This window comes from Grammomys surdaster, unplaced genomic scaffold (genome assembly GCF_004785775.1).
Source record: "Grammomys surdaster isolate TR1022 unplaced genomic scaffold, NIH_TR_1.0 136, whole genome shotgun sequence".
NCBI classification, from domain to species: Eukaryota; Metazoa; Chordata; class Mammalia; order Rodentia; family Muridae; genus Grammomys; species Grammomys surdaster.
Window position 1 is genome coordinate 15421909 of NW_021604594.1, and position 23967 is coordinate 15445875.

The 23967-nt window shown below is 40.7% G+C and overlaps 1 protein-coding gene across 1 annotated transcript in view; it reads right to left on the reverse strand.

Moving 5' to 3' along the window:
• Cers6 (ceramide synthase 6) overlaps positions 1-23967 on the reverse strand; it is a 242045-nt gene that overhangs the window by 46025 nt on the left and 172053 nt on the right. Inside the window, exons 5-6 of the mRNA XM_028762983.1 lie at positions 19948-19998; positions 16185-16277 (exon numbers count right to left, since the gene is read on the reverse strand). Coding sequence (XP_028618816.1) covers positions 16185-16277; positions 19948-19998 — 144 coding nt within the window. The remainder of the gene's footprint in view (positions 1-16184; positions 16278-19947; positions 19999-23967) is intronic.

Here is a 23967-nt window from a genome sequence, read left to right on the forward strand (position 1 = left end):
CCATCAACTGCTATGTCAAACCGATTCTTACACAGGACTAAATCAAAACACACAGTTCAGGAGCTCAATGAGTTTACAGTCGCTTATGTCTAACAGGCAGTCTTTGACATCTAAGTAGCAGAGTTTAGGCTAACAACAACAGTTAGGTTGGGTGCTCCCACCTGCCCTACTGTTCAGCCCCAAATGGCTGCTCTCAGCTTACTAAGAGGGAGAGAGAGAGAGAGAGAACAAAAGGTTTTCTCTATTAATTTTTAAAATGAATAAATGTAAGTTGTTAAATCACTTATGGAAGATTAGGGTCACTTCTCAATTAAATGTCCTAATTCGTATCTGATAAAAATGTCAACAACAATGCCTGTCAGAATAATGAGGAACCTTCAAAAATAAAAACCATGTTTTTCAGATAAAATTTGCTTTGTGAAGATGAGCTCTGATTGTAAAGCCCTTGTTCTTTAAAAAAAAAAAAAAAGTTTGTTTTTCTTACTGCTGGTGTTCACAGGGACAGCCGTAGCAGAGGACCAATTTCCATTATATTCATATCTACGCAAACAGGAAAGGCAGGGATAATGGTCTCGTCTTACATTTGTGTTCCAGAAGGTCTTAGACACAGTCAAATCCCTCTGATAAAAGCCACGCAGTCCCTCATCCATTACTCACATCCTGTCACCCAGCATATATCTTTGAGTAGGCACTCAATTTGATCCAAATAACTGTGTTTTAAAAACTGTCCATTTGGATTGTATCAGCACAGGGAGGAAAATTTCCATTCTCCCATTTGTTACTGCTGGAAACGATAATGTGCTTGTAGACACAAGTGTGGCTCAGAGAACATCAGGCTTTTAGGCTGATGATGCTTTCCAAAGCATCTTCCTCAGGAGAAATCATGAAAGAGCCTGGGCTCCACTGCTGGCCTTCAGGTTAGTGTGTGATTCCAAGCACCAGAAGCACCCCGTACCTCAGTAATGATCCAAACCACCTGTAATGTCATTTTGTCTCTTGACAGAATCGCTTATCCTCAATAGTTCCCTCTGTGTTCCCCAGAGCCTCCACCATCTTGTTAGTGGTCCCTCATGTGTTATTAGAGAAAAAAGGAACCAGATGTAGTTTTGACCCAAATTCTAGCAGAAAAACCTTTGAAATAAAAGAACTCAAAGATAAGCCATTCATTTTAATGGAAAAACTTAGTAAGACTGAGTCCCTAACTGTTTTTTTTTTTTTAAAAAAGAACCAGCACCTTTACTTCTCTAGAGGAATTTTATGTACAACAAAGTATTAGAACAACAAAGCCAAAGAGATAATCACTCAGAAAGACATACATGCCAGATTCTAGATAATACAGCTCCCTCCGTGTTTGCTATGTTCTAGTCTTTGAAATGATATTTTCTACTTTGTAAAGGGACCACAGGTTCATCTCAATGTACCTGCCTTTATTAAGACAAAATTGCATCATAGAAAGCTATGTCTCTCACACACACATATTCTGTGTATAAGAAATTTTTCCTTAATTTTTTTGGGGGATTAATTGAATAAAAAAAATTACTGCGCTACCTCCTAGAATGAGTAAGGTTTCTGAGATTCTAATTGAGGGGTGGGGCACGCATTCACAGACAGTGAAGATTGTAAATACTTCTAAAAATCAAGATAGTGGAAAAGTCTTTGCTCAGATGCAAAGAAAATGTATTAGTTGTCTTGAATTTAATAAAGTTCATACATACAATTAATAACTTGTAATTTTGCTCAAAGAAGAGATATCAGACACTTACGATCCAGTCAACAGATTTCAAAGGCTCCAGGAAACATAACAACAGCAGAATTTGCAACTGACATCATCTTATGATTTCTTTCTCACCTCTGTTTCCCTCTCTTCCTTCTCCCTCTCCCCACTCTTCTTCCTTCCTTTCCTCACTTTTCTTCTTCTTGTTCCTTTCCTTCAAGGCTCATAAAGTTATTCCACTTCAAAGCAGAGATAGAGAAACTGCCAGAATTGTGCTTATGAATAAAGTTTTATTGGAACACTCCTGTAACCACTTTTTTCCTTTCTGTCTTAGGTGGCTTTCTTGCTCCAGTAGCACACTTGAAAAACTGCAACAGAAAGCACCTACAACTTTACAACACTACCAGGTCCTTACAGAAAAGTTTGATGACCCTTGTTTTAGAATCACACCAAAGGACATCATGTAAGAAACTCAGTTATGTTATGCAACGTAGCAGGTGTATAGTCTCTGCCTTACTTTCTTCTGGCAAAAAATATGTAAGAGATTAATTTTCATAGCTATTCTGAAGCAATCCAAACCAATTTAATATTGTTTTTGAAATTCATATAAACCATAAGGTGTTCTGAAAGTTCAAAAGTCTCATGATCAATTATAACTACAACTTCTAGACAACTGAGAGGCCTGCAATGGCTTCTCCAGTTTCTAAAAGCAGGAGCTGTGTGTCCAGATTGACCAGCATTTTCTCTGTTGCTATAAGCACCATTGTTTTATGGCTTCTGGAAACAGATATAAATGAGGCAGGGAACTGCTGTGTAAGCACTGTTCACCCAATCTTTCTCCTGTACAACATTTATGGTGCCCTTCCAAGATTGAGAACTCATAATCTTGTCCACTGTGAATTAGTTAATATTTAATCTTTAATTGATTTTTTTTATTACATTAGAAAACAGCACAATAAAATGTTATCTGTGCAACAGAAACAGTATGATAATGCTACCAATCACTTCTGGTGGGGGCAGCCAGAGCATGGTGCTAGATTTTCAGTGCCCTGAGCTAGTCTTCAGTCTCCCACCTCTCTCCATCCAAGCAAGCTCCCAAACCTACTGATTGCAAATGACGTCAGTGTGTTTAATCAAACACACATATGCCACTTTTCTCACAAATTGTCAACATGCAACTACCTGGTCTCTCTAGGTTCTGTTTAAATTACCCTTGACCTGGGCATACTAGTTTGCATGAACTTTAATGAGAAAAGGTTACTTCTGAGGTAGTAACAATATAGTTTATGTAAGCCTGAAGGATTCCACTGGTTCACAGATGAATCTCTTCATTTTCTGCAGAGGTCCCTATAGGAAAGGAGCTCAATCACTGAAGTCCATCTAGTCTGAAAGCATCCCAAACCATCAGTAGGGGGCAGCCTGTGCTCAACTAAAATCAGAGCTACTCGATGGGACTCCAGCCAGCATCTTCGTATGTACCGGCAAAGTCTTGAGGCCCAAATGACAATGAGCAATCAGAGACTCTATTTTGTGCTTCACGTAGACGGTGGAGAACATCTCCTCCAGAATAAACAGTTGGAGATGGTACTATAAGCTGTTGGGCTGAGTACAGGGGAGCTCTTACAGTCAGCAACCATATCCTCTTGTTCCTCTTCCTTCGGCCATCCCAGTGCCTGTCCCTACATCCTGAATTCTAGCTGAGGCATTTTCTCAAAGCTTCTTTTTTCCTCTGGGGTAGAAAGTATGTGTTTCTCCTCTTTCTAAACCCCTCTTTTGCAACAACTACCTAGTAAATGTCCAAGTACCTTCTAATTTGCACACTAATTTTCATGTACAGAGGCTCCAAGGCTATGATTTCTTCCTGATGGTAGCTCCATAAGGCAAGAGTACTCAGAGGTCTCTTTTCATACGGGAGCTGAGGTATCCAGACATCAAGCTCTCCAAAGTCACATTGTGACAACGTGCTAGAGCCCAATCTAAAGACAGTTCCATGTAGTCCGGAGTTCAGGTTGGTGAATATCCTACCCATAGCCTCACAGGAACAAATATAAAGGGAAGGGTGACTGTGAAAAGGCACAGGGATGGTTAGGAGAACCCATCAGGTGAGGGACAAATGAAACAAGGAAAGCCCCTGGGAGATGACAAGGGTATCGTGAGAGTCCTTGCAAGGAATGGCCTTGAGTGGGAGGCACAGTGCTTCCAGGAGGTCAAAGCATCGAGCATGGCTTGTTGGTATTTATAAGGATAGGGACTGAATGTGGTCATGATTCCAGGATAGTTAGAGCTACAATGAGCCAAAGTGGAGATGTTTCTAGGCTCTCTAGAATGACTTGAGAGGAATTTCCCCCAGAAGACCAAATACAACTTCCAATTGAAGAAAATATCCTAAGGAACAGAAGATCCCTCCCCCACCCACCCACCCAGGGAGGCAGACCTCTAGGTGAGGCCCTAAACTTAGGACATACAGTCCTGGAGGAATAGCACTGCATGGGTCCAGAGGTATAGGTCCTTGTGTAATACAGCAACACATAAGTTCTTGTCACTCTCCTGTACCTATGCAGATTAGTCTTTCCAGTGGCCAGAAGAAGTACAACTGCTTCCTCACTGGGGCCAGATCAGCAAGCCCAGTACCCTCCCACACCCTACAGCCTGCCTGTCTCTCAGGAGGTCCACAATAAGCAGGGACATAGGATGCCTGCCTAACCAGAGACACAGGAGGGTGACTATAATCAGAGACAGCACTGCCTGCCTCCCAGGACACTTGCTCTATCCTAGGTCACAGACCTATATCTGCCTCCAAGGAGGCCTGCCAGAATATCCTAGACAGACATCATCCAGACTCTAAGAGAACACAAATGCCAGACTAAGATACTAGACCCAGAAAATCTCTCAATCACTACAGATGGAGAAACCAAGATATCCCATGACAAAACAAAATTTAAACAATATCTTTACTAGACCCAGAAAATCTCTCAATCACCACAGATGGAGAAACCAAGATATCCCATGACAAAACAAAATTTAAACAATATCTTTCTATTAATCCAGGAGTACAATGGATACTAGAAGGAAATCTCCAACAGAAGGAGGGTAACTACACCCAAGAAAACTCAAGAAATGAAACATTTCACAACAACCCCAAAAGAAGTGAATCATACACCCATACACATTAATACAACCTCTACCAACAAAAATAAAAATAACTAACAATAATCTTTTTTAATATCTCTCAACATCAATGGACTCAATTCCCCAATAAAAAGGACACAGATAATAGACTGAATACATAAACAGGATCCAGCATTTTGTTCCATATGAGAAAGACACCTCAGTGACAAATACAGACACTACCTCAGAGTAAAAGGCTGGAAAAAGTTTTCCAAGCAAATGGTCCCAAGAATTAAGCTGGAGTTGTCATCATAATGACCAATAAAATAGACTTTCAACCAAAAATTATCAAATAAGATAGGGAAGGACACTTCATATTCAGCAAAAGAAAAATTCACCATGAGAAAGTCTCAAATTTTGAACATCTATGCCCCAAATGCAAGAGCACCCAAATTCGTAAAACAAACTTTACTGAAGCTCAAAACATTGAACCACACACATTAATAGTGGAAGACTTCAACAGCCCACTCTCACCAATGGACAGGTCATTGAAACAGAAACTAAACAGAGACACAGTGAAACTAACAGAAGTTATGAAGCAAAAAGATTTAACAGATATCTACAGAACACTTTACCCCAAAACAAGAGAATATACCTTCTTCTCAGCACCTCATGGAACCTTCTCCAAAACTGATCATATAATCAGACACAAAACAAGACTCAATAGATACAGAAAAATTGACAAATTATCCCATGCTTTCTATCAGATCACCATGCACTAAGGCTGGACTTCAATAACAACAAAAACAACAGAAAGCTCACATACTCATGGAAACAGAACAATTATCTGCTCAATGATAACTTGGTCAGGGAAGAAATGAAGAAAGAAATCAAAGACTTTATAGAATTCAGAGAATATGAAGACACAACACACCCAAACTTATGAGACATAATTAAAGGAAAATTCATAGCACTAAGTGCCTTTATAAAAAATTGGAGAGATCCTATACATGCAACACATCTGAAAGATCTAGAACAGAAAGAAGCAAACACACCCAAGAGGAATAGATGGCAGGAAATAGTCAAACTCAGGGCTGAAATCAACCAGTTGGAAACAAAGAATCAACAAAACCAAGAGTTAGTTCCTTGAGAAAATTAACAAAATAGATAAACCCGTTAGCAAAAAAGCACAGAGGCAGTATCTAAATTAACAAAATCAGAAATGAAAGGGAGACATAACAACAGAAACTGAGGAAATTTAAAAAATCATCAGAACCTAGTACAAAAGCCTATACTCAACAAAACTGGAAAATCTAGATGAAATAGATGATTTTCTAGACAGATGCTATGTACCATATTTAAATCAAGATCAAGTAAACTATCTAAACAGTTCCAGAATCCCTAAGGAAATAGAAATAGTCATTAAAAACCTCCCAACCACCCCCCAAAAAAATCCCAAAGCCCACAGCCAGGTGTAGGATTCTACCAGACCTTCAAAGAACTAATACCAATACTCACCAAACTTGTCCACAAAATAGAAACAAAAGGAACACTACTGAATTCATTTTATACAGCCACAGTTGCTCTGATACCTAAACCACACAAAGACCAAACACAGAAAAGAGAACTTCAGGCCAATTTCACTTATGAATATCAATGCTAGAATACTCAACAAAATTCTCTACTCAGTAAAATTCTCACAAATCAAATCCAAGAGCACATCAAAACCATCATTCACTATGATCAAGGAGGCTTCATCCTAGGAATGCAGAGATAGTTCATTATATGAAAATCCATCAGCGTAATATAGTATATAAACATCCTCAAGGAAAAAAGTCACATAATCATCTCATTAGATGTTGAAAAGCCTCTGAAAAAATAGAGAGCAATCTACAGAGTCAATGCAATCTCCATCAAAATTCCTACACAATTCTTCAAAGACATGGAAAGAGCAATTCTCAACTTCATATGGAAATACAAACCCAGGATAGCCAAAAACAATCCTCAACATTAAAAGAACTTCTGGGGGAATCACCATTCCTGACCTCAAGCTGTACTACAAAGCAATAGAGATGAAGACAGCAATCAATCAATAGATCAATTAATAGAAGATCCAGAAATAAACCCACACACCTATGGACACTTGATCTTTGATAAAGAGGCAAAAAACATACAGTGGAAAAAGAAAGCATCTTCAATAAATGATGCTGGTCTAACTGGTGCTCTGTATGTAGGAGAACGAAAATAGATCCATATTTATCACCTTGCACAAAGCTCAAGTCCAAGTGGATCAAGGACTTCAACGTAAAACCAGATACACTGACTTTAAAAGAAGAGAAAGTGGGAAAGAGCTTCGAACTTATTGGCACAAGGGAAATTTCCTGAACAGAACACCAATGGCTCAGGCTCTATGATCAACAATTGAAAAATGGGACCTCATAAAACTGAAAAGTTTCTGTAAGGCAAAGGACACTGTCAATAGGACAAAACAGCAGCCTACAGATTGGGAAAAAAAAAAAACTTCACTAACCCTGTATCTGAGAGAGGGATACTATCCAAAATATATAAAGAACCCAAGAAGTTAACCTCCAAAAACCCAAATAACTCAATTAAAAATGGGCTACAGAGCAAAATACAGAATTCACAACAGAAGAATCTTGAATGGCCGAAAAGCACTTAAAGAAATGTTCAAAGTCCTTAGTGATTAGAGAAATGATAAGTGGATATTAGCCAAAAAGTACAGAATATCTAGGATACAACCCAAAGATTGCAAGAAGTTTTAAAAAGCAGAAAGGCCCAAGTGAGGATGTTTCAATCTCATTTAGAAGGGGGAAGACAATAATCATGGGAGGCAGAGGGAGGGAGGGACCTGTGTGGGAGAGGAAAGGGGGAGGGAAAAAGGGGAGCAGGATCAGGTATGGTGTGTGTGGGGGAACAGGAAAGAAACCCAGAGGGCCAGGGGAATGTATGGAAATATGCAGCCTTGCAGGGAGAGAGGTAGAAAGTACCAGAGACCTGGGAGGTGACAGACTCTCAGGACTTAATGGGGTGACCTTAGCCAAAATGCCCAACAATGGAGAGGGAACTCTACTGTCCAACTCCAGTAGATAAAACCTCAAGTGGAGGGATGACCCACAGTCAAAATTTCTGACCCAGAATTGTTCTTGTCTAAAAGAACTGCAGGGACAAAAATGAAGACACTGAAGGAAAGGCAGTCCAATGACTGGCCCAACTTGGGATCCATCTCATGGGTGGCGTTGGTACACCAGGCCTGACACTATTACTGATGCTATGAAGTGCTTACAGATGGCAGCTTGGCATGGCTATCCTCTGAGAGGTCCTACCAGCAGCTGACTGAGACAGAAGCAGATACCTACACCCAACCATTCAACTGAAGTCTGGAACCCCTATAGTTGAATTAGGGGAAGGATTGAAGAAGCTGAAAGGGAGGGCAACCCTATACATAGGAAGACAAGCAGTCTCAACTAACCCCAGCAGCTCCTAGAGAAGGAGTCATCAACCAGGTAGCATACATGGGTTGGTCCATGCCGCCCCCCCCACCCCCGACCCCCCGGCACATATACAGCAGAGGACTACCTAGTCTAGCCTCAGTGGTAGAAGATGTACTTAATCCTCAAGAGACTTGAGGCCCCAGGGTTGAGCAGGCCTGGTAGAGGTAGAAGGACCCTCTCAGAGGCAAGGGGGAGGAGGAATGGGATGAGTAACTGTGGGAGGGGGGACCAGGAAAGGTGGGTGGTGTGGCAAAGGCTGGAATGTTAAAAAAAAAAAAGATGCATGTAGATGTTGAGTTGGCAGAAAAGGCCAAAAAATTCACAAATTTATCCTGTAAAACAATTATTTTGTAGATTTTTTTCCCGATGGCCAATAGTAGCTTATTCAAATGAGTCATGCTTTCCTCTTTATATTATGATATCCAGGGCTGGGGGCAGACATGGGGTGTAGGCTTAGCTTAGGACTACATTCCTAAGGAGAAACCTCAGGGAATCACATGTCTGAGGAAGAGGGTGAGGGGCGCAGTGCCAGGGAGCAGCACCAATGAGAGATGTGGATCATTTCTACCCACTGGACGTCACCCAGTGAGAGTTTAGGTTTCTAGAAGGAGAGGACCACTTGATACAATCTGAGGTACCACCTCAAGTCACCCTTAAGAAAGACAAGACTCTGGAGCAGCAATGCTCACACATCAGGGTCTCAGGACACCTTGATATTCCTAAAAAGCACTGAAGAGGTAATGCTCAGCCTGGCAGAAATGAAGATGTGCCAAATACATATGCCACTTACTTTGGCTACTGAGACTATTCAGACAGTGGTCCCTAAAATAAAAATGTCCTGGAATTTCATACTGGGAGAAGGAGAAGGCTGAAGCCTGGTGTCAGCGGAGGAGAGACTAGTCTCCTGGAAAGAGATTTCACAGAACTGAAGGAGAGACAAGGTGAGGCAATGGCGGATCAAGGTATGGAGCACACCTTGACAAGAATTGCTTAACTATACATATTTCTGGACTTCTATTTAAACTAAAACTTTATGCCAAGACCCTGAGGATAGACTGTGATCAGTGTGTGTGTGTATGTGTGTGTGAATGTAAGTGTATGTGTGTGATTGTGTGAGTATGTATTTGTGTGTGTGTTTGTGTGTCTGTGTTGTCATTAGATCTTTTCACAGCCACATTAAACACATGTCCTATTGTCAGGCCCAAATTTTACACAGATGCTGAGGATCCAAACTCAGCTCCTCATATTTGTAAAACAAGTATTTTAGCAGCTAAGCCATCTCCCTGGCATCCTGCTTTTCACTATCAGTGTGTCTCAGTAACAGGTGGCCAAGTTTGTCCCATTGGTGGTGCCATGATACAGGCTCTGACTCTAGTAACAAAGAATTTCCAGGAGGATTTGTTTATGTGAGTTCTATCAGCATTCATCCTATTAGAGGTAAAAAGTGAGAAATTAAAAAAAAATAACACATTTACTATTTTTTTTAAATAAATGTCGCTTTAGATCAACAAATACTTTTATGGAAGATAATTACAGTTTCTACAATGAAAGTGCAAACAACTGATGGGCCAAGTGTCAGGTGATTCACATCATGACACATCTCTTTGCTGTCTGGTTAACTCAAGAGAGTTAGAATCCCACAAAAACACGTGCTTTCAATCTACTGTGAGATACTTTGGTTGAAGTAACTGGCAAAAATCTAGTATTACACAAATACACAGCTGAAAGAAGAGAGGCCCTTAATAGTTTTTTGGATAGTTACATATATTCTTTGATACAATACCAAGACAAGTCAACTACTCTTTGAGTGTCAGTGTCAACCATAATTAACACACTTGACAGTCAGCTACACCTGATAGTCAGCTACACTACCTGGTCTGTCTTTTCCTTTAAATGCCTATTTTACTTGTGCATGGTTTTAAGACACTGTGCCTTAGACATTTGGAAACACTAGTTCACCTTGTTAATGATATTTTCTTGTCACAAAACATTTTAAAGTCACATTTGTTTATTTAGTATTTCCAATCATTTTTAAGGTAGCACACAACGTAATAGGCTTCATTCTGGAATTTTCATTCACCTGTATCATTACAAATACAGTCTTTAGAAGCTGAGAGGCTGGCATGTTCTCACTGGCAGATACAGATTTTCTAGACATCTAAGCTTTGCTTGAAACCTTAAGTTTTATCATCAATGAATGATGTCAGTTGTTTTTCTTTAACCAACTGGACTAGCTCATTTTGTGCACTTTTATAAAAACTGCCCTCTGACCATGAAAGTCCAGCTATTTTTTTTTTTAAATTAAAAATGGTATTCTGTGGGGGAGTGAGAGCAAGTTTAGTATACAGTTCATAGAACTAATAGCATGTGATTTTTCTAGAGACACCACTGTGTGCAGTAATGCAGCCATTCTCCATGTCTACTTCCTGTTTCAACACACACAAACACTTTAAGTGTGTATTTGAGAACAGAGGTTTAATAATAGGAATACTTTTAATGCCTTATCCATAGTGAAACTGGCGTTTGCCCTCTAGTAGGTGTATAGCACTGGAGGACCCAGTGACCACAGGAGCATCCTGGTGCTGCAGCCAGTAGCTTTGCCCACTGTTACCTCTGCGAATTTCTGTCCACAGAGAAAGGCAAATGAGATCTCAGTGCCATTGTTTGGTTTTACCTTTGTAAGCCTCCTGAAAAGATCTCAGTGACTGCAAGGACTCAAAGACCCCATCTGAGACCTGCTGATTTTGATAAATCATTTTCTAACACAGTTCTAGAAAATTATAATTCACCACATTTTTAATAGCTGTACACACCAGGATAAGCTATATAAGAAGGTAAAAACAAAGCCCCCCCCGCTTCCTGCCTCCATCTCAGTGGTTTAGACAAAAGGTTTGTTTTTTTAACCAATGTCATGCTTCTGTTGGGAGATGACACAAAGGAAGGAGTCTGCTTGTCAATCATTTAGGGGCTTTAGGCTAAAGGCAGACCCATCTCAAATTGCACCAATCACCATAGAAAGAAAGTGAACCCTCTGGAGGGTCTCACCACAGCAATTAAATAGTGCAGGAGCAATAGAAATCAATTATGTTCATAGTCTACCAGTCTCGGCTGTGTGTGTCTGGTGGGGGTGGATGAGCCATACAGTTCTAGACAGCCTACAGGGCTGCAACTCACAACACAGGTGGCCACAGGAAAGCTAATGTGAACTGCATCTTGCTGGTGTGCCAAGAACCAGTCCAGTTTTCTGTACTGCCTGTTTATGCTTATGACATTCCCACGGGGAGGGTTCTGAGACCTCCTTTCTTCACTTAGAAAACCAAGACACAGAATGGCAAAGTAACCTCCTCAAGGTCACACTGGGGACCGTGCTGGACAGGTAAGGGGCCCCAGCGTCCTTGACTGTCATTCTAAGTGATACTTTCCTTAATGCTTTCTCATAATGGTGAATTTAAAGTCCATTAGCGTAAGATGAGTTTTTCTTATTTTGCTAAGATAGGTTTTCTCACTATGAAATCATGGTAGCTGCTTTTCAAATGTTCTTATTTGGGAAAGGAAATAAGTCCTCACGTTTGTTTACTCCCTTTTTATGATTACCATGTTAATTTTGATTGATAAGAAATACTTAAATCTATGAATACCAGTTTAGTTTTAGCTCTTGGCTTAGATTTGGTCAAATTTTGGTTATTATGTGCCAGGTACTGTTCTCATTTTTATCTGTTGAACATGGTGTTAATTTAGTGTATATTATTTCAATTCAATCTATGGCACAATGGGGGTATTAAATCTCCTTATAGGGGTATTAAAGGACACATTTCCTATTACTCTAAAGGAAAGGTCTGGAACATGGGTAGGTTCTACAAGAGAGGTAAAACCCTGCAGTAGTGGAAACAAGTTAAGTTTCTACAAAAAGTTACAAGAGAACCAGACATGCCAGTCACCAAGTTTTCCTTTTGCTATATTTCATCACTAAATCTCTCCCTGTCAAGACTGTTTGACAAGATGTAGTGCTCCTTCTAGAACAAGAGAAAGCACCAGGCGGATACTGTCAGCCAGGCTCTGGAGCTGCTCCAAGGAGGCCTGCCTGAACATGAGCAGGCCCACTGGCCGAAGGCCCAGGCCTTTGAGCCAAACAGCAGCTCCGTTAAAAGGGACACATGGTTTAGACATAAGCAAGCTGTTTTGAACTGAACAGAGTATTTATTAGCCTGCCTTGGAAAATGTAGATGTGCAGAAAAAATGCTCATTGAGAACAGGTGGCCAGAGCACAGAATTGAAACACACAGTAAGCCTTGAGGAAAGTAAGGTCTTTTAGTGTTTGGAACTAAAAAAATGCATGACAGTTTTGATGGTATCTTAACTTTTTTTTTTTTAATGGATGAAATAAGAAAAAGTAAGGAAAAATTTTCAGGAAGATATATATATATATATATACATATATATATATATATATATATATATTTTTTTTTTTTTTTTTGGTTTTTCAAGACAGAGTTTCTCTGTGTAGCCCTGGCTGTCCTGGAACTCACTCTGTAGACCAGGCTGGCCTCGAACTCAGAAATCCACCTGCCTCTCAAGTGCTGGGATTAAAGTTGTGCGCCACCACTGCCCAGCTGGTTTACACTTTTTTGTAGCATAGATATAAACTACAAGTCCACCGTGTCTTTGCCAGGCCCTTCCTTTAATAGCAATGTTCCCCACTGAGCAGTTAAGTCCCAACTTTGAAAATGAGCAAGTCATCATATTCTTTTTCAATACACAGAAGGGATGAAAGGCTCTCCCCTCATTTTTAGAGGAATTTTCTAGATTCTTGGTGGAATAAAATAATGTCGAAAAAAGAGGATGACCTTTGGATATCAAAATCATTTAATAAAGATTGATAAAACAACTCAGTAAAAAAAAAAAAAAAAAAAAAGATCTCTAAATCTGAGCACAATGGCTCGAGCGAGTAATTTTAGCACCCAGGAGGCAGGCTCAGGCAGTTTGTCTTAGCCCAACCTTTCCTGTCTCAAAATAAACAAAAACAACAAAAGGCATGTGAGTGCTGGGGCGGGAAATGATTTATAAACTATTTAAGATTCCGATTCAAAGGGCAGAGAAAGAAACTCTCACTTAGCGTTTATAAGTCCTGGTCTTTGTTTAAACTGACCATTTGGCTTGCTGTGATTTAACGGGAGCTTGAGAGTCCTGCTAATCCCCTTTAAGGACCTCACACATAGCCAGCTTCCCAAAGCTGCTTTTCAGCCTCTACTGCTCACAGGGCTTTAACAGGTCTATCACCAGATGAAGAAAGGATGGTTTCAGACAGCTGAGTTAATACCTCCAGGTAGAAGGTGGAGAGCATGTCTGGCAGCCAGTACATACCATAAATCACCAATGGCTGGAAGAGCAAATCTTCCTGATGGGAGTGCAATGGTATGGAACTGCTGGAGACCTGTGGGACAAGGCTAAGGGACAGCCTGGAGCTACAGTGTCTAATGGCAGACAGCAGAAAGGGAAACGGTTCTGTATTAACACCTGCATCAGCTACTAAACAGGTCTGGTGGTAGCCAAATGTCCATTTTGTGTAGGAACTAGAAGAAGCCATCTGTGTCAGACATATACAAAACTACTCTGACCAAATGAGAAGAGAGGTGTCAAGCATTTTAATAGTTTTGGGGAAAAAAAACCCCATAAAACCATGTTTTAAACATTGACAATACACTGGCTTAGGCTCAATTCCACAGACTTCCTGATCAAATTACCATGTTTCTTAAGTGTTCCCTATCTGATGTCTTAACTATACTGAAAAATATAAAGAGCTATATACTTCAATGTTTTAAAGCAATCTGCCTACAAAAGCGGTCGAGGTGACACCTATCTGTCTTACAACAAGGGAGATTCCTGCCTACAGAAAAGACAAATTATACACACAGTGGGAAAACTCAAGCGAGTGGAGGGGCTCACTGACCTTTTGGACTAGAAACATTTTCTAGGTCTAGGCTCTTAGAAGCAAAAGCCAGCCATCCCCTGCTCAGTTAATGTGGCTAACTGTAGACGGCACGCCAAAATATCACCAGGCAAAGGAAGATTCCGTAAAACAGGGGAACGCTACAAGAGGCTGAAACAGGCTCACGTCCAGAGGATGACAGGGCAAGACAGCACTTGTGAAATGTGTCTACTCTCAGAGTGAATCTTAAGACCTTGCTTTGCAACCCCGGGCACTAATTCATTCTCATGTTGCGTGGCCTTAAGAGATTTATGCGCTGATTCACTCAGCATTAATTTTCTCAAGTCGAAAAAAAAATAAAGGAAAGAATGTTCTATATCTCCTTGCTATAACTGTGACTTATGTGGCTACCAGGACAAATGAGCTACTGGAAAAGCAAATACAAAATGAGCTTAATATGGAACCTGGCTTGGAGAAGATCATCAGTCTAAACGGTCTGACTACCAGTGTAAGGAACACTCTTCACGCGATGGAGGAGAGCCAGCTGGATCTTGTCACTGGAGATTTTTTTTTTAACTATTTCTAGAATGCTTGGTAAGAAGAACAAAAGAGCCGCAAGTGTGGGTATTAATGAGTCACTCAATATGCCTAAGCTGGTCTTCATGGGACCGTATGCTTATCATGCTTAGATAGGTTAGAGACTTCCTCCCTCTCATTTTTCTTCCTCCCTCCCTTCCTTCTTCCTTCCCTCCCTCCCTCCCTCCCTCTCTCCCTCTCTCCCTCCTTCTGTCCCTCTCTTCCTTCTTCCCTTCCTTCCTTTCTTTTTTACTACCCAGGCACATGTCTGCTGTTGGAAAGAGAAAGAGTTCCACCATTGGGGACACCTGAACCCGTATGTCGATACACACACACACACACACACACACACACACACACACACTGAATGTAAATAATCGTAGTAACCAGCCTTTCTTCATTTCACTTAGATGGATGCCAGGGGCTGATTTTGATAGACATATGGGAATATTGAAACTATAGCATGATGGAGAAAGGAAGCAGTCAGTCACATAGTATCCTACCAGGGGCTGGAAAGGTGGGACCAGAATGAGCGGATCCAGTGCTCAGAAGCTCATGCAGTCTCTCAGTACAAGCAACTCCAGGGGAGCAGAGGGGCAAAGCAGAGCATGGGTCACTCAGGAAAGCTGTTTCTGTACTGCAGTTGGACGCTAGATGACTGTTTCTCAACCTGTAAGTCATGACCCTTTTGTCCATCCTCTGTCTCTAGAAATATTTATCATTCTTAACAGTAGCAAAAGTGCAGTTATGATGTAGCAATGAAATCATTTTATGGTTGGTGGTCACTACAGGATGAGGAACTGTGTTAAAAGGTCACAGTGTTAGGAAGGTGGAAAGCCACTGAGGTAGAGATTTGGTTAACTGGAGAACTCGTGCATGTGGTAGTATTGAGGCTTCACTCTTTTTCAGAAGCTATAAATTTCTCTTTTTATTTAATTTAGAGAAGATAATGACTTTGATCTTTTTATACACATATGATAACATACTTATATGTAAGTATGTCTAGGAACCTGTATATATAATTATGTATGTATATTCGGGTGTTTGAGATAGAATGCTCTGTCGCCCAGGCTGGCCTCAGAGCCTCACCTTACACTTGTGATTTTCCCATCCCCACCTTCCAGATGTGCCTGGCTTTGCTGCTATAATTTTGCATGGTTAACAAGGAACACTAGGTTTGGAGGCAAGACCAGAGAGGAGGAGGATAAAAAACAGCAGACAGACATTACTCCTGTAACAGTGCAGGAACTGGTGCCAGCTCAGCACTCCCAGAGCTCAGGGATGCCTTTGACAGTCTTCGCCCACCTTAAACCAAGCCCATAATTGAGTGTAACACCACAACTCTTACCTTCCTTTTGATATCTGTGAACTGGGAAACCATTAAAGACCAATAAAATGACAGCTCCAGGATGTAATAGTAGTGAAGGTCAGCAGTGAGTGGCTGAGGAGAAGAAAGAAGGGCGAGAGTTACACTTAATAGAAAACCCAATTTGTGTCCCCCGAAGCCACAAGCTCACACTGACTGGCAAGCCAGTCTTTGGCTGAACACATGCGATCCCACTGTTTTCTTGGTAGACAATAGTACTCTTGAGGTTGGCTATGGACCACGGGTTGAGAACATTAATTCCATTTCATCTCAAACCCAGAACATTAGCCACCATGGCAGTTTGGGGTTCAACTCATTATTGAGTGTAACAACACTCAACTATGGTTCTTTCACATAGAACAGCTACAAGATCCCTCAGGCAACTCGGGATATGTCCTAGAGCACATACAGGCCAGCTGTTGTGACAGTTCAAAGCACAGAACAAGTGGGTGGCAGGGACGCTTTCCAGAATGGTCAATGGAGCATAAGTTCAAGAGAGTGACGTGTTTAGAAAATGTTCAATATGATGCTATATTCAAAACAAATGATTCCGAAATATTTATTTAAAGATCAGAGGGACAGGAAGGCTGCCAACATACTGGACTAAGCAGATAGCCAGGATGTCTGATGTGAAGGTCCATAGCTGGGTAGTAAAGTTACTGACTTATAAAATGGCAGGGGTCAGGGATGGAAGGGAATGCCTGTTCTGACTGCCTCAGAAGTTTAGGGAGACAGTAAAGTCAGTGAACTGTATTTTTCATATTCACAAAAAATTACATAAAATTTAAAGTTTTCTCAACAACACTTTGATGAGCTACTTTTAGTTATTTTTATTGAGCTATAATGAAGTGTCTTAGTTTACTCAAAGAATTAACAACAAAACAAAACTCTTAAACTCTACAAATACATTTATACCACTGTTCAGAAGGCAACACTTTCTACTGTAAAGGAAATTAGTGTTATATGCACCATCTGCCAATCATGACACAATGGATAACTATCACAAGATGGCCCTTACTTGCTCAGTACAGGCATCAAGAAAAACTACATGTCTTGCTAATATTTCTGACAAGGTACATTATAGGCTGCGATATTAGATCGGCAGTTTTGAACTCTAAAAGACAAGGATAATTACTATAGACTGAAAGCTGATGTCTCTACAAACCCATGTGGTAAAGCCTGATATTCGATGTGATGGAATTGGCAGGGTGGAGGACTGCTGGGCAGGAGGGCGGTCATGGAAGGGGGAACTCATGAATGGATCTCTCACAATGTCTTCTTTCTGAATTCTGTGACCCACTGACTGAAAGAAGCATCAATGCTCAGTGATACCTTGAAAGAGATCTACTTCCCACTTACATGTCTCTTTAAGGCTGAAAGACATTAGCAAGGTATTTAGGCAAATGCTGTCAGCAATATAGTCTGGGAAAATGGCCCTGGTTGGAGCTAAGGTCAGATTTGGTATTGATGAGATTTTCTGACTTCTGGCATCCTCATCTGGGAAAATGCCTTGGAGGGGGTCACAGGACAAGCCAGATCACGTTTGGAGGTGCAGAGTTCATGCAAGGGCATCTCAGTAATCAGCACTCACCAGCCGCTCTGCAGTTGGTGAAACACTCCCATGACTCACTCTGAGCATCCCGAAATCTGTAAAATTACTACTCTCATTTCTTATCTAGATTATACAGCTGACAGAAAATTGCTATCAATTAACTCGGGTTAAAAGGTTACATCCAGGTCTCAGAGCTACTGAAGTCCTGATCCCTGCATTAGACTTTTCCAGCCTTGTGTGTGCATGCTCTTTGTAATGAGCTGTACAAGGGTCAACTGCATATAACCCTGTCTTACTTTAACCCTTAAAATGCACACCCATATGGAACTCCTACATGTGTAACAAGCGGGCACTCTCATAGAAAAGAGGGAATGTTTAAAATTGATGTATGCTACTATTTTTCACCTAAAAATCTATCTGGTTACTTATATAATATATGTGTTAAAGACATAACGAATATTTCATGAGCTTGTTTAATATTTAAAAGTCCACTGAAGGCTCGAGATAGACTCTGGACTATAATCTGCTCTATGTATTTATATACATATGACTTATACAAAGTATTATACTTGCATACATGCTATTTAATTTCCTATGCCCCCTACACAAAGAAAGTCATTAATTTTTATTAGCATATGGCACTTGTCAAGGCTAACCACTGTTGCCAGAGATCATGAGTCTATCTTTAATTTGGGGGAGTGCTGGGCTGAATTACTCAGAATTGGGCTATTATGCCTTACTAGCAGAAGACCATTCTTGACCAAATCCACACAGATGGGGTATCTTTCTTTCTACCCTCATGGTATTTTCCACTTTTAAATATAACCTTATCTCCTGGGTTGAATCTATGGTGATGTCTGTAAAACAGCCCACAGCTACATTCTGGGCTACAGTCCTAGGCATTCATCTGAAACCAAGCAACTTCTCAGCTACAGGCAGAATGCAAGTTATTCTGGGCTACATTTACAGTTAAAAATAAGGTTAAGTGTTACATTTTATATGACATTTGTTGCAATGTCTTTCATGTTGCAGAATTTACCTTTTAAATGTGGGGCACATTTAAAAGGTAATGGCTGGCATGCCAACATTCCAGTTAAAGTTTCTAGAAGGCTTTGATGCTCTTTTCTAAGTAGAAATGTAGATAGGTGTGGATAGTAAGGTACAGTTGGTCCAGAGACAACTGGTTAAGGTAAGTGGCTGTTTGTGTCCACCATCTCAGTCTCTAACAGTTATCTCAGGAACTCTCAGCTTTCTCTAACTTTGTCATGCTGCTTATGCAAATTCTTTCCCAATCTAAATAAATTAAGGGATTCAAATGCAAAGTAGAATTCTATTTCAATTCACCCTTAGCCTTGAAGGAGTACCCAGTGTCAGCCTCTACTAGTTACAACTCTGTGGCTAACAGGGAAGGTATGGACTATGTATGCGCTCCTCAACAGCCTTCTGTGCACAGGAAGTCCAAATGCACCTGAAGGTGCTCGGTACAATACCCAGTTCCATTTGCTTTCTTTACAGGACATGTCCCAACTAACTAGAAACTTCTCGGTCCTACCTTTGATATTCTAGCATTAACTGATTTAGGGATGGCAAAGACTTGTGCTAATAGTAGTGAACTCATAAGAAGATGCAAAAGAACAGCAAGAGCAGAGACGGAAAGCACTCCCCTTTCAGGACTATGACTTAATTTCAAAGATGGTATCTCCTGTTTTAGTTACTAAAACAATTCAGCCATGTGTGATGGCATTAGTGCATTGTTCTGTATTTGGAGAAGTCGTTCGTGGTGGTTTACGTCTTTAGAGGGCACTTCTAAGCTACAAAGTCAACAGAACTCAGCAGGCTAGTTCCAGCGTCACATTTGAATGTTCACATTTGCTGTGGGGGTAAGCCTGCACTGCCAGCAGGCCTTCCGACTTTCCTCTGTACCGAGAAACAGGAATCGGCCACCCATTAAAGTGGCTACATCTTGTTCTCCAATAAAAGAACCTTCCAGGATTATTCCTTCTGCTAAAGCAACTAAACTTTGATTATGTACCTCAGTAAGAATACACAAAGCCCAGTCTTCACTAGTTTATGGTAGGCATTAACAAGCATGTGCAATATCAAAGTATAAGTATATTTGACCTGCCTGACACCAGGAAGTTGACCAAAGGAATATCTCCTAGTCTGTAAACCCCAGAAGTCAGGCTTCCTTACCTGGTAAGGGTAGTTATACCAGCAGTGTCTTGTATTCCACAACCAAGGGGTCTGGAAAAAAAATAACAAAGAAATAGACTTTACATGCTTTAGAATATTGTTAAGACAACAGACACCACACTGAACATTCTCTTTGGAACCGAGTTCTCTCTTAAGCCTGGAGATTTACATGTTCTGTTTGTCACTTAGCTATATTCCTATAATGTACCACCTTCAACAGCTATGCCTCCAGAGCTAGATGCAAATCATCCATCTCACTCACGGAAAGACATTGCTGACGATTGGTACAACCTACCCTGGAACACCTAGGCCTCAGTATCTACAAAGTCATTTTCCTCATGACTTGACCAGGGTTTAACTGCTTTACTTCACTTCAGCAGGATGATTCAGAGGAGTCCCTGTGGTATACCTTCCATATTTCAACCTGTGGTCCAAATTTCTAGGACAAATCATTCTTCATGATGCCAACTATTTGCCTTATAAAAACATAGTGTTAATAAAAATCTGAGTATTCACACAAATTGCAAACCCCATAATAACCAGAGAGTGGTTGATTTGAATTGAGACAGAGAGCTGGACCATCCAATGACATCAGAATCAACATCCTCAAATACATTTCTCATCTATCGTTAGCCATCAGCTCAGTACTTACTCAGAACAATACTTATAGTGTTCTTATGACTCGTCTCCCTGATCATCACTTCTAGAACACAGGAATGAAGATGATGAGTTTCTGGCAGCTAATGCCTGTTGGGCCTTTCTATGTCTAACACATTGTAGTGGTACTTAACCCACTTCATCAGTACAACAGCTACTGATAGTTGTCTTTTTTTTTTTCCAGTAAGTAAATGCAGGCCTTGAGTCTGAAAAACCTTCCTAGTCACATAGCTCAGTATTGCCTGAACTGCAATCAAACAGAGATTGTGTGGTCTTCTGCTGAAAGGGTCACTGTGTCCTGTCTGTGAGTCTGATAAAAATGATGTGAAAGAAAGGGCCACTTTGTGAAGTAGAATTTAAAATGTCTGCTGAAGGGCTCTCTAACAGGCACAGCAGACACAGGCCTGAGCACAGCACACATGGAGCCAATGAGGTTTGCCCTTTACCATTTTCCCCCTTGCTAAAACCTGTTAGGGTTCATTCTGAAAGCTAGCCCCTAAGGTCCAGTCCCTTATTTGGCCACTGACTCATTCCTGAGACAAAACAACGACAACAACAACAAGGTTCAACAATCAAAATTCACTATCTGGCTAATATGTCCAATCAAGATTTACAAACGCACCCTAGCAAGACTTCCCCCTTTTCCTCCTTAAAAACCCAGTCCTGCAAAAAAAACAAAAAAAAAAAAACCCAAAACCAACCAAACAAACAAACAAAAAAAACCACTGGCTTGTTTGCTGCTTGCTTAGGATTGCCTTTACATACACACACACACACACACACACACACACACACACACACACACACACACACTCCCCTCCAGGCTTACACATCTCCTTTGTGCTGAGAGTTTGGTGTCTGGGTGTGTCCTGTACAGACTTTGAGTGGCCATCCTCCCTTACATCTGCAAGTCTTTGTGTTTCCTGTCTGTCCACTTCCTTTCTATACAGAGTTGTTCTGCTTCTGATTGATTGATTTTCATTTGCTATTGGCCCAACACTCTCCACAGTATGTAGTCTTGCTGTCCTTGATTTCCTGGGGGGGGGTGTCTATGTTGTGTCTATTTCCTTCTTTTCTTTCTTCTATCCCATTGATGTTTACTAGCTGACTATGGGGTGTGTGGTTAGCACATATATTTGAATGCTGGGTCCCTAGGTGAAACTGTTTTGGAAAGAATAAGAGGAAGGAAAAAGGATGTTTTGGAATGGAGGTAGGTGGGGCTTTGTTGGAGAAGGTATGCCACTAGATATTTGAGGTTTCAAAAGTTCACACTAGGCCCAGTCTCTCAGTACCTCCCTCCCAGACTCTCTGCCTCCAGCTTGTGGACCGTGTAGTAAACTCTTAGTTACTGCTCCAGCACCATGCCTGTCTGCCTGCCTGCCTGTGACCATGCCTCCCTCCATGAGTGTCATGGACTCACCCTCCGAAACTGTGAACAAGCCCCCAATCAAATGCTTTCTTTTACAAGTGGCCTTGCTATCTCTTTGCAACAATAGAAAATTAACTAAGACAGGGCAGAAATGAAGACCAAATGAGATGGACTATATAAAAATACTAACTACGGAAGCTTCAAGAGCTTAGCAAGTTACTATATTTTTATACCATACAGATAATACATGTTCATTGAAGATCCAGAAAAGGGAAATAAAAACAAGTTAAATTCTCATCAACATTAACATTTTTAAGTTATAGCATGTTTTTGTTTTTTCCCTATGTGATATAGATACAAAAATAGATTGATTTTAAAATATACATACATAAGCATGTTTTAAAAATGTGGGCATAACATAGAATCTATTTTAAAGTCCAGTACAATGTTATTTACTGCTTTTATCTCTGATAAAGTTATTTATACAATTAGCTGAAAATTCCCTGGGGGACATGATGTCACGTGCACGTTTCCCTCAGCCTCAGCACCTCTGCTCAAGTAGACAGGTCAGCAGGTCCTGAATGCAATTGACAGGAGCATGTGAGGCCTCTAGCAGGTCTGGAAGAGCTTTCTGGAAATATCAATCTCAAGCCCCCAGGGCACAATGTATCTTATCTGCCCTTTGAGACACAGCACAGATCTCTTCAACGTGGCCATCCTTTCCTATTGCAGGCTGGACAGCAGACACAGGAAAATCCAGCGCCCAGGGCTTCTCTTCCTCTCTCAGCTTCTCAGCATATGTTTTATTCTAAAACATAAGCTTCTCCCTGTGTGGACATTCAGTACCTAGACCCATGGTTCCAGTGGTCCTACCATCTGACTGGCCTCTGAAGAAGACATGGGCCTATCTCACACTGATCTCCTGACATTAATGGTTGTCGAGGGAGGGAGACGTTCTCCAGGGACGAGAGCTGCTCCTAAGGGATCATCTCTGAACACATACAGATAGGAATTACTTAAAGGGCCTTATCAGATTGTCTTCATAAATAAACAAACAAACAAGCATATGTATGTCTGTAACAATAATTAAGGAATGAGGAACCATGAGGATGACGGAGGGCATGGGAGGAGTTAGAGGAAGGAAATGGAGAGAAAATGAATGAAATACAATACTCCTATAAGAAATTATTAATAAATACATTTTTAAAAAGACATCAAGTAAAGAATAAGACTGGGTGGGAGACAGCTAGGGGGGTTGTGGGGGAAGTATTGACTGTTAGCATTTTGTCTAGGCTTTGCCCCACAGTTACTTGGCAACAGCCAGGTATGTCTGACTCACTATAAAAGGGGCTGCTTGCCCCCTCCTCTCTCTCTTACCTTCTTGCTCTCCCTCTGTCCTCTCATGCCTTGAATAAACTCTATTCTATGCTATACTCTCCTGTTGCTTGTCCCTCAGAGGGAAGAGATGCACCACCTTGGTCCCGCAGAGGCACCCCCTTCCCCTACTCCTGCCTACACATCCACAAAACATATTCCTTCTCCTTATATCTTTTTATAAAACACAGCATTTCCTCACACCTAACTACATATCCAAACATATTCCTTCTCTCTTTATCTTTTTATCAAACAGAACAGTGACAGACAAATATGATCAAAATATATTATATTAATGAATGACATTTTCAAAGAATAGACAAAAATATTATTTTTAGTAGGTCTAAAAATCTGAGAAGTTCAGTAAGTCCCAATTTTTACTGTTTTGGAAACTCAGGAGCAGCCTCTTCCTGCTTCACACCTGAACATGTAAATAATGTTATGAAACTCAGTACAGACTTAAGGTAACTTGAACACATTATCTCATTTAATCCACATACAACTTGTCAGTAATCAAAGTAATAACAGCTAGCAGGTGCCTGCCTTAAAAGATTTGCAAAGGACACAGCAAGCTCATCAAATTGCTAAAACACAGATTGTGATTCAGTACATCTGACTGG